Genomic DNA, 18,029 nt, shown 5'->3' on the forward strand with positions numbered 1-18,029 from the left:
TCTAACCACAATCTTCAACACATCCCTTGAAACTGGGCAACTACCTGAGAAATGGAAGACAGCTAATGTAGTCCCCATATTTAAGAAAGGAAACAGGAACGAGGCACTAAACTACAGACCTGTGTCTCTGACATGTATTGTGTGCAAAGTCATGGAGAAGATTATCAGGAGGAGAGTGGTCGAACACCTGGAAAGGAACAAGATTATAAATGAAAACCAGCATGGGTTCATGGAAGGCAAATCTTGTATCACAAACCTCCTGGAGTTTTATGACAAGGTAACAGAAGCAAGACACGAGAGAGAGGGGTGGGTAGATCGCGTTTTACTAGACTGCAGGAACGCCTTTCACACAGTTCCCCACAAGAGATTAGTGCAGAAGCTGGAGGATCAGGCACACGTAAAAGGGAGGGCACTGCAATGGATAACGGAATACCTGACAGGGAGGCAGCAACGAGTCATGGTACATGAAGAAGTATCACAGTGGGCGCCTGTTACAAGCAGGGTCCCACAGGGGTCAGTTCTAGGACCAGTGCTATTTTTGATATATGTGAACGACATGATGGAAGGAATAGACTCTGAAGTGTCCCTGTTCGCAGATGACGTGAAGTTGATGAGAAGAATTAAATCGGACAAGGATGAGGCAAGACTGCAAAGAGACCTGGACAGGCTGGACATGTGGTCCAGCAACTGGCTTCTCGAATTCAATCCAGCCAAATGCAAAGTCATGAAGATTGGGGAGGGGCAAAGAAGACCGCAGACAGAGTATAGGCTAGGTGGACAAAGACTACAGACCTCACTCAGGGAGAAAGACCTTGGGGTGACCATAACACCAAGCACATCACCGGAGGCACACATCAACCAAATAACCGCTGCAGCATACGGGCGCCTGGCAAACCTGAGAATAGCGTTCCGATACCTTAATAAGGAATCGTTCAAGACACTGTACATTGTGTATGTTAGGCCCATACTGGAGTATGCAGCACCAGTCTGGAACCCACACCTGGTCAAGCATGTCAAGAAGTTAGAGAAAGTACTAAGGTTTGCAACAAGGTTAGTCCCAGAGCTCAAGGGAATGTCGTACGAGGAAAGGTTAAGGGAAATTGGACTGACGACACTGGAGGACAGAAGGGTCAGGGGAGACATGATAACGACATACAAGATACTGTGGGGAATAGACAAGGTGGACAGAGATAGGATGTTCCAGAGGGGACACAGGGACAAGGGGTCACAACTGGAAGCTTAAGACTCAGACGAGTCACAGGGACGTTAGGAAGTATTTCTTCAGTCAGAGTTGTCAGCAAGTGGAATAGCCTAGCAAGTGAAGTAGTGGAGGCAGGAACCATACATAGTTTTAAGAAGAGGTATGACAAAGCTCAAGAAGCAGAGAGAGAGGGGATCCAGTAGCGATCAGTGAAGAGGCGGGGCCAGGAGCCGAGTCTCGACCCCTGCAACCACAATTAGGCGAGTACAATTAGGTGAATTAGGTGAGTACACACACACTCACACTCACACTCACACTCACACTCACACTCACACTCACACTCACACTCACACACTCACACTCACACTCACACTCACACTCACACTCACACTCACACACTCACACACTCACACACTCACACACACACACACACACACACACACACACACACACACACACACACACACACACACACACACACACACACACACACACACACACACACACACACCTCTTCTTACCATAATTAAGTCTTATCTTAATGCTTTTCTTTCACCTCTAACATAATTCAAATCCCTTTATTCCTTGCTGGTGCAACATGTGCTGGTGCTGGTTGACCTCAACACTATGTCTCTACTTCTCAACAATTGACTCATTTTTTCAAAATACAGTACATAATTATTTAATTTTTCTTAAAGCATTATGGAGTTATGGGCTCATAAAATGGGGACTAACACCACTATGCTTCTAACACTGAATAAACCCATCTTGGATCAGTGCCTTTTTTTTTTTTTCTCTCCAACAAGTCGGCAGTCTCCCACCGAGGCAGGGTGACCCAAACAGAAAGAAAATCCACAAAAAGAAAATACTTTCATCATTCAACACTTTCACCTCACTCACACATAATCACTGTTTTTGCAGAGGTGCTCAGAATACAACAGTTTAGAAGCATATACATAAAGATACACAACATATCCCTCCAAACTGCCAATATCCCAAACCCCTCCTTTAGAGTGCAGGCATTGTACAGTGGACCCCCGCATAACGGACGCCTTGCATAGCGGACAATCCGCATAGCGGACGCTTTGATCGCTAAAATTTTGCCCCGCATAGTGGACAAAAACCCGCTCAGCGGCCTTCGTCCGAGACGCGTCCAATGTGCGCCCTCAGCCAGCCTCACATGTGCCGCCTGTGCCATTGTTTACCAGCCAGCCTCCGAGGTAACATCCAAGCATACACTCGGAATATTTCGTATTATTACAGTGTTTTCGGTGCTGTTTCTGGAAAATAAGTGACCATGGGCCCCAAGAAAGCTTCTAGTTCCAACCCTACAGCAATAAGGGTTAGGATTCCTATTGAAATGAAGAAAGAGATCATTGATAAGTATGAAAGTGGAGTACGTATCACCGACCTGGTCAGGTTGTACAAGAAACCCAAATCAACCATCTCTTCTATTGTGGGCAAGAAAACGGCAATCAAGGAAGCTGTTGTTGCCAAAGGTTTAACTGTGTTTTCGAAACAAAGATCGCAAGTGATGGAAGATGTTGAGAGACTCTTATTGGTGTGGATAAATGAAAAACAGCTAGCAGGAGATAGCGTCTCTCAAGCGATCATATGTGAAAAGGCTAGGAAGTTGCATGAGGATTTAATTAAAAAAATGCCTGCAACTAGTGATGATGTGAGTGAATTTAAGGCCAGCAAAGGTTGGTTTGAGAGATTTAAGAAGCGTAGTGGCATCCATAGTGTGATACGGCATGGTGAGGCTGCCAGTTCGGACCACAAAGCGGCTGAAAAATATGTGCAGGAATTCAAGGAGTACATAGAAACTGAAGGACTGAAACCTGAACAAGTGTTTAATTGTGATGAAACAGGCCTGTTCTGGAAGAAAATGCCAAGCAGGACCTACATTACTCAGGAGGAAAAGGCACTCCCAGGACATAAGCCTATGAAAGACAGGCTTACTTTGTTGATGTGTGCCAATGCTAGTGGTGATTGCAAAGTTAAGCCTTTATTAGTGTATCACTCTGAAACTCCCAGAGCGTTCAGGCAAAAGAATGTCCTCAAGGATAATTTGTGTGTGCTGTGGAGGGCAAACAGTAAGGCATGGGTCACTAGGGAATTTTTCTATAACTGGTTACACCATGCATTTGCCCCCAATGTGAAAGATTACCTAACTGAAAAGAAATTAGACCTTAAGTGCCTCCTGGTGTTAGACAATGCCCCTGGTCATCCTACAGACGTGGCAGAGCGACTTTATGGGGACATGAGCTTCATTAAGGTGAAGTTTTTGCCTCCTAATACCACTCCTCTCCTGCAGCCCATGGACCAGCAGGTCATTTCCAACTTCAAGAAACTGTACACAAAAGCTCTGTTTCAAAAGTGCTTTGAAGTGACCACAGACACTCGATTGACTCTAAAAGAGTTTTGGAAGGATCACTTTAATATCCTCAATTGTGTAAACCTTATAGGTAAGGCTTGGGAGGGAGTGACTAAGAGAACCTTGAACTCTGCTTGGAAGAAACTGTGGCCAGAATGTGTAGACAAAAGGGATTTTGAAGGGTTTGAGGCTAACCCTGAGAGGAGTATACCAGTTGAGGAATCAATTGTGGCATTGGGGAAGTCCTTGGGGTTGGAGGTTAGTGGGGATGATGTGGAAGAGTTGGTGGAGGAGGACAATGAAGAACTAACCACTGATGAGCTGATAGATCAACTTCAAGAGCAAGAGGCCAGACCTGGGGAAACTGGTTCAAAGGAGGGGAGAGAGAAATTGAAGGAATTGCCTACTTCAAAGATTAAGGAAATGTGTGCAAAATGGCTTGAAGTGCAAACCTTTTTTGATGAAAATCACCCTCACACAGCTATTGCAAGCCGTGCTGGTGACTGTTACAATGACTGTTGTGAACCACTTTAGACAAATCATAAAGGAACGAGAGGTACAGGCCACTATGGCCAGATATGTTGTGCGAAAGAAGTCCAGTGACTCTGAAGCTGGTCCTAGTGGCATTAAAAGAAGAAGGGAAGTAACCCCAGAAAAGGACTTGCCTCCTCAAGTCTTAATAAGAACATAAGAACATAAGAACGAAGGAACACTGCAGAAGGCCTACTGGCCCATGCGAGGCAGGTCCAAGTCTCCTACCGGCTTAAGCCAATGCACCCAACCTAGTCAGGTCAGGTCACATTGACTTAAGGGAGGAACACGGCAACCGACCTGGTAGCACAAGCTATCAGGTCTAACTCACACCCACCCACATCCACTCATGTATTTATCCAACCTATTTTTAAAGCTACACAACGTTCTGGCCTCTATAACTGTACTTGGGAGTTTGTTCCACTCATCCACAACTCTATTACCAAACCAGTACTTTCCTATATCCTTCCTGAATCTGAATTTTTCCAACTTAAAACCATTGCTGCGAGTCCTGTCTAGGCTAGATATTTTCAGCACACTATTTACATCCCCTTTATTTATTCCTGTCTTCCATTTATACACCTCAATCATATCCCCCCTAATTCTACGTCTTTCTAGAGAGTGCAGATTCAGGGCCCTTAGTCTATCCTCATAGGGAAGGTTTCTGATACATGGGATCAACTTTGTCATCCTCCTTTGTACATTTTCCAGAGAATTTATATCCATTCTGTAATAAGGTGACCAAAACTGTGCAGCATAATCTAAATGAGGCCTAACCAAGGATGTATAGAGTTGAAGAACAACCTGAGGACTCCTATTATTTATGCTTCTTGATATGAAGCCAAGGATTCTATTAGCTTTATTGCGAACACTTATGCACTGTTGTCTTGGTTTCAGATCACTGCTAACCAGAACTCCTAAATCTTTTTCGCAATCCGTAATATTAAGATCTACATTATTTAGTTTATATGTGGCATGGTTATTGTCCTGTCCAACATTTAGAACTTTGCATTTGTCTATATTAAACTGCATCTGCCACTTCTCCGACCACTGCATCAGTCTATTCAAATCTTCCTGGAGTGCTCGAATGTCCTCGTCAGAATGAATTCGACGGCCTATTTTGGTGTCATCGGCAAACTTGCCGATGTCGCTCTTTATGCCCTCATCTATGTCGTTTATGTAGATTGTGAACAGCAGGGGGCCCAACACTGACCCCTGTGGAACACCGCTCGTGACACTTCCCCACTCTGATTTCTCCCCATTTATGCAAACTCTCTGCTGCCTATTTGTCAACCATGCCTCTATCCAGGAAAAAATTTCTCCTCCTATTCCATGTGCTTTAATTTTCCTCAATAGTCTCTGATGTGGGACCCTGTCAAAAGCCTTACTGAAGTCCATATACACAATATCATATTCATTACCATGATCTACCTCCTCAAATACCTTAGTGAAAAAAGTTAATAAATTCGTAAGGCAGGAACGCCCCTTTGTAAAACCATGCTGAGATTCGTTGATTAATTTATGCTTTTCAAGGTGGCTACGAACTGCCTCGGCAATTATTGATTCCATAAATTTTCCCACTATGGAGGTTAGGCTTATTGGTCTATAGTTCGAAGCTAAGGACCTGTCACCTGTTTTGAAAATAGGTATCACATTTGCCATTTTCCACTTATCTGGCACCATGCCAGTTTGTAGTGATATGTTGAAAAGATTAGCCAAAGGTGTGCTAAGCACCTCTTTACATTCCTTTAGAACCCTTGCATACAGTTCATCAGGGCCTGGGGATTTGTTAGGTTTTAATTTATCTATTTGCCTAAGGACCATGTCACTTGTGACCCTAATAGTGCACAGTTTATTATCGTCCTGTTCTACATAATTTATCATTACTGGAATATCGCTGGTATCCTCCTGTGTAAAAAACTGAGAGGAAGTATGTGTTAAAAATTCTACACATTTCCTTATCACTGTCAGTGAGCTGACCCGAGGAACTTTTGAGTGGGCCTATCTTGTCCCTGATCTTACTTCTGTATACCTGAAAGAATCCTTTTGGGTTAGTCTTCGATTCTCTTGCAACTTTAACCTCATAATCTCTTTTTGCTTTTCTAATTCCCTTTTTTATTTCTCTCTTTAACTGAATATATCGATTTCTCAATTGCCCCTCTCCTCTTTTGATTTGCCTATATATGCCTCTCTTTTGACCAATCAGATATTTTAATCTATTGTTCATCCATTTAGGATCATTTTTGTTTGATCTGATTTCCCTATTTGGAACATAATTTGACTGAGCAGCTAGAACTATGCCCTGGAAAGCATCATATCGGCAACCATCACCACCTACCTGACCCTTAGTCAGGTCATTCCAGTTCAGCCCACCTAAGTAATTTTTCAGTCCTATGAAATCAGCCAAGCGAAAGTCAGGGACGGAGACTTGATTGCCATTATTAGGGGAATTCCATGATATATTAAAACTGAGTGATTTGTGATCACTTTCCCCAAGCTCATCATTAACCTCAAGATTATTAATTAGTGTTTCCCTACTGGCAAGAACCAAGTCAAGGAGGTTATTTCCCCTAGTTGGCTCTGTCACAAACTGTTTTAAAAAACAATCCTGGATCGTATCAAGAAAGTCACCTGACTCTAAATTTCCTGTCAAATTGCTCCAGTCAATCTGTCTATAGTTGAAATCTCCCATTAGCACAACATTTTCGTATGTAGATGCCTTACGAATTTCGTCCCATAGAAGTTTACTGCACTCCCTATCAAGATTTGGGGCCCTGTAAATCACACCCAAAATTAGTTTTTCTCGGCCCTCGAGAAGCTGTAACCAAACAGATTCAGTGGCTGACGCTTCTAATTTAATATCTTGTCTAACACAACAATTTAAATTGTCTCTGACATACATCGCTACTCCACCACCTTTCCTGTTGACCCTGTCAGTGTGGAATAATTTATAGCCTTGTATGTGACATTCAGAGGGCATCTCTCTATCTTTCAGATTGAGCCAGGTCTCTGTTATAGCAATAATATCTATGTTTCCTGCACTTGCAATTAATCTTAGCTCATCTATCTTATTTCTTACACTCCTGCTATTAGTATAGTAAACCTTAAGGGAGCTAGTCCCTTGCTGCCCTCTGCTGTCCCCCTTTGTTTGCTGACCTGATCTATTGTCTTTATTTATAACTTCATGCTGAATGCCTTTTATACATTTACTGTTTCCAACCCAAGTGTTGCAACCTGCTTGTTTCCCACACACACCCATACCTCTATCTTCCATCAGTTTAAAATCATAGGCATTTCACCAATGGCCTTCTCAATCGAGTCTGCAAGTGCTACCACCCCAGCCCCAGAGAGATGTACCCCATCTCTTGCATACATATCATGTTTGCCATAAAAGTTGTTCCAGTTGTCAATGAATGGGATTGCAAGTTCCTTGCAGTATCTGTCTAGCCAGCAATTTACACCAATTGCCCTAGACAACCATTCATTTCCTACTCCCCTTCTAGGCAAGATGCTACATATGATTGGGATCCCTCCCTTAGACTTAATGAAATCTATAGCTGACCTGTACTTATCTAGCAGCTCTTCTCTCCTACCCTTCCCAATATCATTTCCACCAGCACTGAGACAGATAATGGGCTTGCTCCCATTACCTGACATGATATTATCCAGCCTGTTGACAATGTCCCCAACACCAGCTCCAGGGAAGCACACTCTATCTCTCATCTTCTTATTCCTATTACAAAAAGCACGGTCAATGTATCTTACCTGAGAGTCACCAACCACAAGAATGCGCTTACCTCCATTAGCAGGGGCAGTAGTACCCTTACCTTCACTGGCCACTGAAGTACATTCATCCTGAAGAACAGAGAAGCGATTTCCTACCTTCAGATCTTCACTCTTAACTTTCCTTACTCTGATGCGCCTTCCATTACTGTGAACTACTCGCCACTTGTAGCAGGTGCTGGGCTGCTCCTCACTGCTGGTAGCCGTTGCTGCCTCCCCAACTACAGCCTCCCCACAGCGAGAGACAGACTGCACCTCGCTGCTAGAAGCCTCATTCCCCACAACTCCAGCCACCTCACACTCTCTCCCAGACCCATTGAGGTGGACCTTCAGCCTCCTAATCTCCTCCTGGAGAAGCAAGACCTCCTCCTTCAACTCTCCAACCTCAATTTTTAAAACACTGCAGAAGCAAGCCATGCTTTGTAACCGTCCACACTAATCCCCAAAGCGAAGGGGAAGGGGATTCCCCTTCTAAACACTAACACTCTCTCTCCCCTCCTCCCATCCCATCAATCATCACCAGATCTTCAATAAAAGTAAGTGTCATGTAATTGTGCATGCCTTTTTCAGTTTGTGTGTACTAAAATTAACATTTTTTTGTGGTAAAAAATTTTTTTTTTCATACTTTTGGGTGTCTTGCACGGATTAATTTTATTTCCATTATTTCTTATGGGGAAAATTCATTCGCATAGCGAACATTTCGCATAACAGCCAGCCCTCTTGCACGGATTAAGGTCGCTATGCGGGGGTCCACTGTACTTCCCATTTCCAGGACTCAAGTCCAACTATATAAAAATAACCGGTTTCCCTGAATCCCTTCACTAAATATTACCCTGCTCACACTCCAACAGATCGTCAAGTCCCAAATACCATTCGTCTCCATTCACTCCTATCGAACACGCTCATGCACGCCTGCTGGAAATCCAAGCCCCTCGCCCACAAAACCTCCCTTACCCCTCCCTCCAACCTTTTCGAGGACGACCCCTACCCCGCCTTCCTTCTCCTACAGATTTATACGCTCTCCATGTCATTCTACTTTGATCTATTCTCTCTAAATGACCAAACCACCTCAACAACCCCTCTTCAGCCCTCTAATACTTTTATTAACTCCACACCTTCTCCTAATTTCCACACTCCGAATTTTCTGCATAATGTTTACACCACACATTGCCCATAGACAGGACATCTCCACTGCCTCCTTGCTGCTGCATTCACAACCCAAGCTTCACACCCATATAAGAATGTTGGTACTACTGGACTTTCATACATTCCCTTCTTTGCCTCCACAGATAACGTTTTTTGACTCCACATATACCTCAACACACCACTCACCTTTTTTCTCTCATCAATTCTATGATTAACCTCATCCTTCATAAATCCATCCACCAACACGTCAACTCCCAAGCATCTGAAAACATTCACTTCTTCAATACTCCTCCTTCCCAATTTGATATCCAATTTTTCTTTATCTAAATCCTTTGATACCCTCATCACCTTATTCTTATCTATATTCACTTTCAACTTTCTACCTTTACACACACTCCCAAACTCATCCACTAACCTTTGCAATTTTTCTTTAGAATCTCCCATGAGCACAGCATCATCAGCAAAAAGCAACACTATCAATTCCCATTTTGTATTTGATTCCCCATAATTTAATCCCACCCCTCTCCCAAACACCCTAGTATTTACTTCTTTTACAACCCCATCTATAAATATATTAAACAACCATGGTGACATTACACATCCCTGTCTAAGACCTACTTTTACTGGGAAGTAGTCTCCCTCTCTTCTACACACCCTAACCTGAGCCTCACTATTTTTTTTTTTTTTATCATCACACTGGCTGATTCCCACCAAGGCAGGGTGACCCGAAAAAGAAAAACTTTCACAATCATTCACTATCACTGTCTTCAGAGAAGGGTGCTTTACATTACAGTTTTTAAACTGCAACATTAACACCCCTCCTTCAGAGTGCAGGAACTGTACTTCCCATCTCCAGGACTCAAGTCCGGCCTGCCGGTTTCCCTGAACCCCTTCATAAATGTTACTTTGCTCACACTCCAACAGCACATCAAGTATTAAAAACCATTTGTCTCCATTCACTCCTATCAAACACGCTCACGCATGCCTGCTGAAAGTCCAAGCCCCTCGCACACAAAACCTCCTTTACCCCCTCCCTCCAACCTTTCCTAGGCCGACCCCTACCCCGCCTTCCTTCCACTACAGACTGATACACTCTTGAAGTCACTCTGTTTTGCTCCATTCTCTACTATCCTCGCTATCTCTCTACTATCTCACTATCCTCATAAAAACTTTACAGCATTTAGTAACTTACCACCTATTCCATATACTTGCAACATCTGCCACATTGCTCCCCTATCCACTATCATACGCCTTTTCTAAATCCATAAATGCAATAAAAACTACCCTACCTTTATCAAAATACTGCTCAAATATATGCTTCAATGTAAACCCTTGATCTACACATCCCCTACCCACTCTGAAACCTCCTTGCTCATCCGTAATCCTACATTCTATCCTACCTCTAATTCTTTCAATTATAACCCTACCGTACACTTTTCCTGGTATACTCAGTAAACTTATTCCTCTATAATTTTTACAATATATATATATATATCTTTCTTTCTTCTTTCAACACACCAGCCGTATCCACCGAGGCGGGGTGGCCCAAAAGGAAAAACGGAAGCTTCTCCTTTTACATTTAGTAATATATACAGGAGAAGGGGTTACTAGCCCCTTGCTCCCGGCATTTTAGTCGCCTCTTACGACACGCATGGCTTACGGAGGAAGAATATACATATATATATATATTTTTTTTAACAAGTTGGCCGTGTCCCACCAAACAGCTTTCTTTCAATGCACTGGCTGTATCCTACCAAGGCAGGGTGACCCAAAAGGAAAAATGAAAGTTTCTCCTTTTAAATTTAGTAATATATATAGGAGAAATGTAGGTAGTAGGTTGGTAGACAGCAACCGCCCAGGGAGGTACTACCGTCCTGCCAAGCGAGTGTAAAATGGAATCCTGTAATTGTTTTACATGATGGTAGGATTGCTGGTGTCTTTTTTTCTGTCTCTTAAACATGCAAGATTTCAGGTATGTCTTGCTACTTCTACTTACACTTAGGTCACACTACACATACATGTACACGGCCGACTTGTTGACAAAAAAAAAAAAAATAAAAAAATATATATATATACACCCCTCTGGGTTTTCTTCTATTTTTCTTACTAGTTCTTGTTTATTTCCACTTATCTCCATGGGGAAGTGGAACAGAATTCTTCCTCCGTAAGCTATGCGTGTTGTAACAGGTGACTAAAATGCCGGAAGCAAGGGGCTAGTAACCTCTTCTCATGTATATATTACTAAATGTAAAAGGAGAAACTTTCGTTTTTCCTTTTGGGCCACCCCACCTCAGTGGGATATGGCCGGAGTGTTGAAAGAAAGAAAGAAAATAGGAGAAAGGGTTACCCTCACTCCAGCCATTTTAGTCCCCTCTTACGACACACACGGCTTACAGAGGAAGAATTCTGTTCCACTTCCCCATGGAGATAAGTGGAAATAAACAAGAACTAGTAAGAAAAATAGAAGAAAACCCAGAAGGGTATGTATATACAGCCTCTTCTCACTTAACGACGGAGCTCCGTTCCTAAGACTTTGTTAGTAAACGAATTCGTTGGTAAGTGAGGAGCATACTATAATGGTAGTGGGTTTGTGTCAACCATCACTAATATTGTTTTAATGTCACCTTTGCAACATTTATAGCATTTCTGGTATATTTTTAAATGTTTATACAGTAGTGTACTGTATATTGTAATAAACAGAACAGAGGAAATCATTATTTAGGTATGAATACTGGTCGAAGAACCCGTTGTAAGTCCGAGTCGTCAGTAAAAGAGTACATCGCTAAGTGAGGAAAGCCTGTATATGCTTGTATGTAGATACGTGTGTAATGTGACCTATATGTAAGTAGAAGTAGTAAGACATACCTGAAATCTTGCACGTTTATGAGACAGGAAAAAAAGACATCAGCAATCCTACCATCATGTACAACAATTACAGGCTTTCGTTTTACACTCACTTGGCAAGACGGTAGTACCTTCCTAGGTGGTTGCTCTCTACCAACTTGCTACCTAGGAACTTACAGACATAATTGTTGCTAAATTTCTATAACATTAAGCTCATGCACGTTTATTAACTTTTGCAACATACCTAATAATCACGGCTGTAGGATCTTCATTGATGTAGTTATGGTTAACTATTTTACGAGTTTGTTGAGCATATCGGAGTGTAGACAAAGTTTCTTCCAGGTAAATATTACAAGGGGAAACTGTAGCAATCATTGCAGTCCTAGAGTTGCCCCCAAGAGATTCCTGTAATTTAGATAATATTCTTATTACATACAAGCACAAATATATTCACACACAGTTTATACCATCACAAAAAAATATAAAATCACAACAGCAACCAGAGATTTATGCTGTAAAAATAAATTTTTAATAAATTTGGCCATTAAAAGTCAAGATTTTACCAGGCAGAACAGCTTTGTTTTTTACATTAGATGTGCCCCATCTTCGTAGGGCAGTAAGTCATAGGAGTCAGGAAGTTGAATAGCCTAGCAAGTGAGGTAGTGGAGGCAGGAACCATACATAGCTTTAAGATGAGGTATGATAAAGCTCATGGAACAGGGAGAGAGGGGACCTAGTAGCACTCGGTGAAGAGGCAGGGTCAGGAGCCGAGTCTCAACCCCTGCAACCACAATTAGATGAGTACAACTGTGTTTCTAGTTAACAAGCAATATTTAACAGTGATATCTGAGTACAATGCAGTATTAATTAACAATACAACTTCTAAACTGTTGTATTCTGGGCACCTCTGCAAACACAGTGATTATGAGTGAGTGAGGTGAAAGTGTTGAATGATTATGAAAGTATTTTCTTTTTTGGGATTTTCTTTGTTTTTGGGTCACCCTGGCTTGGTAGGAGACAGCCAACTTGTGTGTGTGTGTGTGTGTGTGTGTGTGTGTGAGAGAGAGAGATTATATATATATATATATATATATATATATATATTTTTTTTTTTTTTTTTTTTTTTTTTTTTCAACAAGTCGGCCGTCTCCCACCGAGGCAGGGTGACCCAAAAAAGAAAGAAAATCCCCAAAAAGAAAATACTTTCATCATCATTCAACACTTTCACCACACTCGCACATTATCACTGTTTTTGCAGAGGTGCTCAGAATACAACAGTCTAGAAGCATACACATATAAAGATACACAACATATCCCTCCAAACTGCCAATATCCCAAACCCCTCCTTTAAAGTGCAGGCATTGTACTTCCCATTTCCAGGACTCAAGTCCGACTATATGAAAATAACCGGTTTCCCTGAATCCCTTCACTAAATATTACCCTGCTCACACTCCAACAGATCGTCAGGTCCCAAGTACCATTCGTCTCCATTCACTCCTATCTAACACGCTCACGCACGCTTGCTGGAAGTCCAAGCCCCTTACCCACAAAACCTCCTTTACCCCCTCTCTCCAACCCTTTCGAGGACGACCCCTACCCCGCCTTCCTTCCCCTATAGATTTATATGCTTTCCATGTCATTCTACTTTGATCCATTCTCTCTAAATGACCAAACCACCTCAACAACCCCTCTTCTGCCCTCTGACTAATACTTTTATTAACTCCACACCTTCTCCTAATTTCCACACTCCGAATTTTCTGCATAATATTTACACCACACATTGCCCTTAAACAGGACATCTCCACTGCCTCCAACCGTCTCCTCGCTGCTGCATTTACCACCCAAGCTTCACACCCATATAAGAGTGTTGGTACTACTATACTTTCATACATTCCCTTCTTTGCCTCCATAGATAACGTTTTTTGACTCCACATATACCTCAACGCACCACTCACCTTTTTTCCCTCATCAATTCTATGATTAACCTCATCCTTCATAAATCCATCCGCCGACACGTCAACTCCCAAGTATCTGAAAACATTCACTTCTTCCATACTCCTCCTCCCCAATTTGATATCCAATTTTTCTTTATCTAAATCATTTGACACCCTCATCACCTTACTCTTTTCTATGTTCACTTTCAACTTTCTACCTTTACACACATTCCCAAACTCATCCACTAACCTTTGCAATTTTTCTTTAGAATCTCCCATAAGCACAGTATCATCAGCAAAAAGTAACTGTGTCAATTCCCATTTTGAATTTGATTCCCCATAATTTAATCCCACCCCTCTCCCAAACACCCTAGCATTTACTTCCTTAACAACCCCATCTATAAATATATTAAACAACCATGGTGACATTACACATCCCTGTCTAAGACCTACTTTTACCGGGAAATAGTCTCCCTCTCTTCTACACACCCTAACCTGAGCCTCACTATCTTCATAAAAACTCTTTACAGCATTTAATAACTTACCACCTATTCCATATACTTGCAACATCTGCCACATTGCTCCTCTATCCACTCTATCATATGCCTTTTCTAAATCCATAAATGCAATAAAAACTTCCCTACCTTTATCTAAATACTGTTCACATATATGCTTCAATGTAAACACTTGATCTACACATCCCCTACCCACTCTGAAACCTCCTTGCTCATCCGCAATCCTACATTCTGTCTTACCTCTAATTCTTTCAATTATAACCCTACCGTACACTTTTCCTGGTATACTCAGTAAGCTTATTCCTCTATAATTTTTACAGTCTCTTTTGTCCCCTTTCCCTTTATATAAAGGGACTATACATGCTCTCCGCCAATCCCTAGGTACCTTCCCCTCTTTCATACATTTATTGAACAAAAGTACCAACCACTCCAACACTATATCCCCCCCTGCTTTTAACATTTCTGTCATGATCCCATCAGTACCAGCTGCTTTACCCCCTTTCATTTTACGTAATGCCTCACGTACCTCCCCCACACTTACATTCTGCTCTTCTTCACTCCTAAAAGATGGTATACCTCCCTGACCAGTGCATGAAATTACTGCCTCTGTTTCTTCCTTAACATTTAAAAGTTCCTCAAAATATTCTCGCCATCTACCTAATACCTCCATCTCCCCATCTACTAACTCCCCTACTCTGTTTTTAACTGACAAATCCATATTTTCCCTTGGCTTTCTTAACTTGTTTAACTCACTCCAAAATTTTTTCTTATTTTCATTAAAATTTCTTGACAGTGCCTCTCCCACTCTATCATCTGCTCTCCTTTTGCACTCTCTCACCACTCTCTTTACCTTTCTTTTACTCTCCATATATTCTGCTCTTCTTATAACACTTCTGCTTTGTAAAAACCTCTCATAAGCTACCTTTTTCTCTTTTATCACACCCTTTACTTCATCATTCCACCAATCACTCCTCTTTCCTCCTGCACCCACCCTCCTATAACCACAAACTTCTGCCCCACATTCTAATACTGCATTTTTAAAACTATTCCAACCCTCTTCAACCCCCCCATTACTCATCTTTGCACTATCCCACCTTTCTGCTAATAGTCGCTTATATCTCGCCCGAACTTCCTCCTCCCTTAGTTTATACACTTTCACCTCCCTCTTACTTGTTGTTGCCACCTTCCTCTTTTCCCATCTACCTCTTACTCTAACTGTAGCTACAACTAAATAATGATCCGATATATCAGTTGCCCCTCTATAAACATGTACATCCTGGAGCCTACCCATCAACCTTTTATCCACCAATACATAATCTAATAAACTACTTTCATTACGTGCTACATCATACCTTGTATATTTATTTATCCTCTTTTTCATAAAATATGTATTACTTATTACCAAATTTCTTTCTACACATAGCTCAATTAAAGGCTCCCCATTTACATTTACCCCTGGCACCCCAAATTTACCTACTACTCCCTCCATAACATTTTTACCCACTTTAGCATTGAAATCCCCAACCACCATTACTCTCACACTTGAGTCAAAACTCCCCACGCATTCACTCAACATTTCCCAAAATCTCTCTCTCTCCTCTACACTTCTCTCTTCTCCAGGTGCATACACGCTTATTATAACCCACTTTTCACATCCAATCTTTATTTTACTCCACATAATCCTTGAATTAATACATTTATAGTCCCTCTTTTCCTGCCATAGCTTATCCTTCAACATTATTGCTACTCCTTCTTTAGCTCTAACTCTATTTGAAACCCCTGACCTAATCCCATTTATTCCTCTCCATTGAAACTCTCCCACCCCCTTCAGCTTTGTTTCACTTAAAGCCAGGACATCCAGCTTCTTCTCATTCATAACATCCACAATCATCTCTTTCTTATCATCTGCACAACATCCACGCACATTCAGACTTCCCACTTTGACAATTTTCTTCTTCTTATTCTTTTTAGTAATCTTTACAGGAAAAGGGGTTACTAGCCCATTGTTCCCGGCATTTTAGTCGACTTTTACAACACGCATGGCTTACGGAGGAAAGATTCTTATTCCACTTCCCCATGGATATAAAAGGAAAATTAATAAGACCAAGAACTATTAAGATAAAATCAAAGAAAACTCAGATGAGTGTGTATGAATAAATGTGTATATGTATGTGTAGTGTGACCTAAGTGTAAGTAGAAGTAGCAAGACATGCCTGTAATCTTGCATATTTATGAGACAGACAAAAGACATATATATACATATATATACATATATAATATATATATATATATACATATATAATATATATATATATATATACATATATAATATATATATATATATATATATATATATATATATATATATATATATATATATATATATATATATATATATATATATATATTATATTTTTTTTTTTTTCAACAAGTTGGTCGTCTCCCACCGAGGCAGGGTGACCCAAAAAAGAAAGAAAATCCCCAAAAAGAAAATACTTTCATCATCATTCAACACTTTCACCACACTCGCACATTATCACTGTTTTTGCAGAGGTGCTCAGAATACAACAGTCTAGAAGCATACACATATAAAGATACACAACATATCCCTCCAAACTGCCAATATCCCAAACCCCTCCTTTAAAGTGCAGGCATTGTACTTCCCATTTCCAGGACTCAAGTCCGACTATATGAAAATAACCGGTTTCCCTGAATCCCTTCACTAAATATTACCCTGCTCACACTCCAACAGATCGTCAGGTCCCAAGTACCATTCGTCTCCATTCACTCCTATCAAACACGCTCACGCACGCTTGCTGGAAGTCCAAGCCCCTTACCCACAAAACCTCCTTTACCCCCTCTCTCCAACCCTTTCGAGGACGACCCCTACCCCGCCTTCCTTCCCCTATAGATTTATATGCTTTCCATGTCATTCTACTTTGATCCATTCTCTCTAAATGACCAAACCACCTCAACAACCCCTCCTCTGCCCTCTGACTAATACTTTTATTAACTCCACACCTTCTCCTAATTTCCACACTCCGAATTTTCTGCATAATATTTACACCACACATTGCCCTTAAACAGGACATCTCCACTGCCTCCAACCATCTCCTCGCTGCTGCATTTACCACCCAAGCTTCACACCCATATAAGAGTGTTGGTACTACTATACTTTCATACATACCCTTCTTTGCCTCCATAGATAACGTTTTTTGACTCCACATATACCTCAACGCACCACTCACCTTTTTTCCCTCATTAATTCTATGATTAACCTCATCCTTCATAAATCCATCCGCCGACACGTCAACTCCCAAGTATCTGAAAACATTCACTTCTTCCATACTCCTCCTCCCCAATTTGATATCCATTTTTTCTTTATCTAAATCATTTGATACCCTCATCACCTTACTCTTTTCTATGTTCACTTTCAACTTTCTACCTTTACACACATTCTCAAACTCATCCACTAACCTTTGCAATTTTTCTTTAGAATCTCCCATAAGCACAGTATCATCAGCAAAAAGTAACTGTCAATTCCCATTTTGAATTTGATTCCCCATAATTTAATCCCACCCCTCTCCCGAACACCCTAGCATTTACTTCCTTTACAACCCCATCTATAAATATATTAAACAACCATGGTGACATTACACATCCCTGTCTAAGACCTACTTTTACCGGGAAGTATTCTC

The 18,029-nt window shown here is 41.3% G+C and overlaps 1 protein-coding gene across 4 annotated transcripts in view; it reads right to left on the reverse strand.

Annotated features, from left to right (window-relative positions):
- Nucleotides 1-18,029, reverse strand: part of LOC128684368 (kinesin-like protein KIF14) — a 269,582-nt gene that overhangs the window by 141,316 nt on the left and 110,237 nt on the right. For all 4 annotated transcript variants that reach the window (XM_070089073.1, XM_070089083.1, XM_070089065.1 and 1 more), the window contains one exon: nt 12,127-12,287. In XM_070089073.1, the coding sequence (XP_069945174.1) occupies nt 12,127-12,287 (161 nt within the window). The remainder of the gene's footprint in view (nt 1-12,126; nt 12,288-18,029) is intronic.

Source organism: Cherax quadricarinatus, chromosome 2, assembly GCF_038502225.1.
Source record: "Cherax quadricarinatus isolate ZL_2023a chromosome 2, ASM3850222v1, whole genome shotgun sequence".
Taxonomy (NCBI): Eukaryota; Metazoa; Arthropoda; class Malacostraca; order Decapoda; family Parastacidae; genus Cherax; species Cherax quadricarinatus.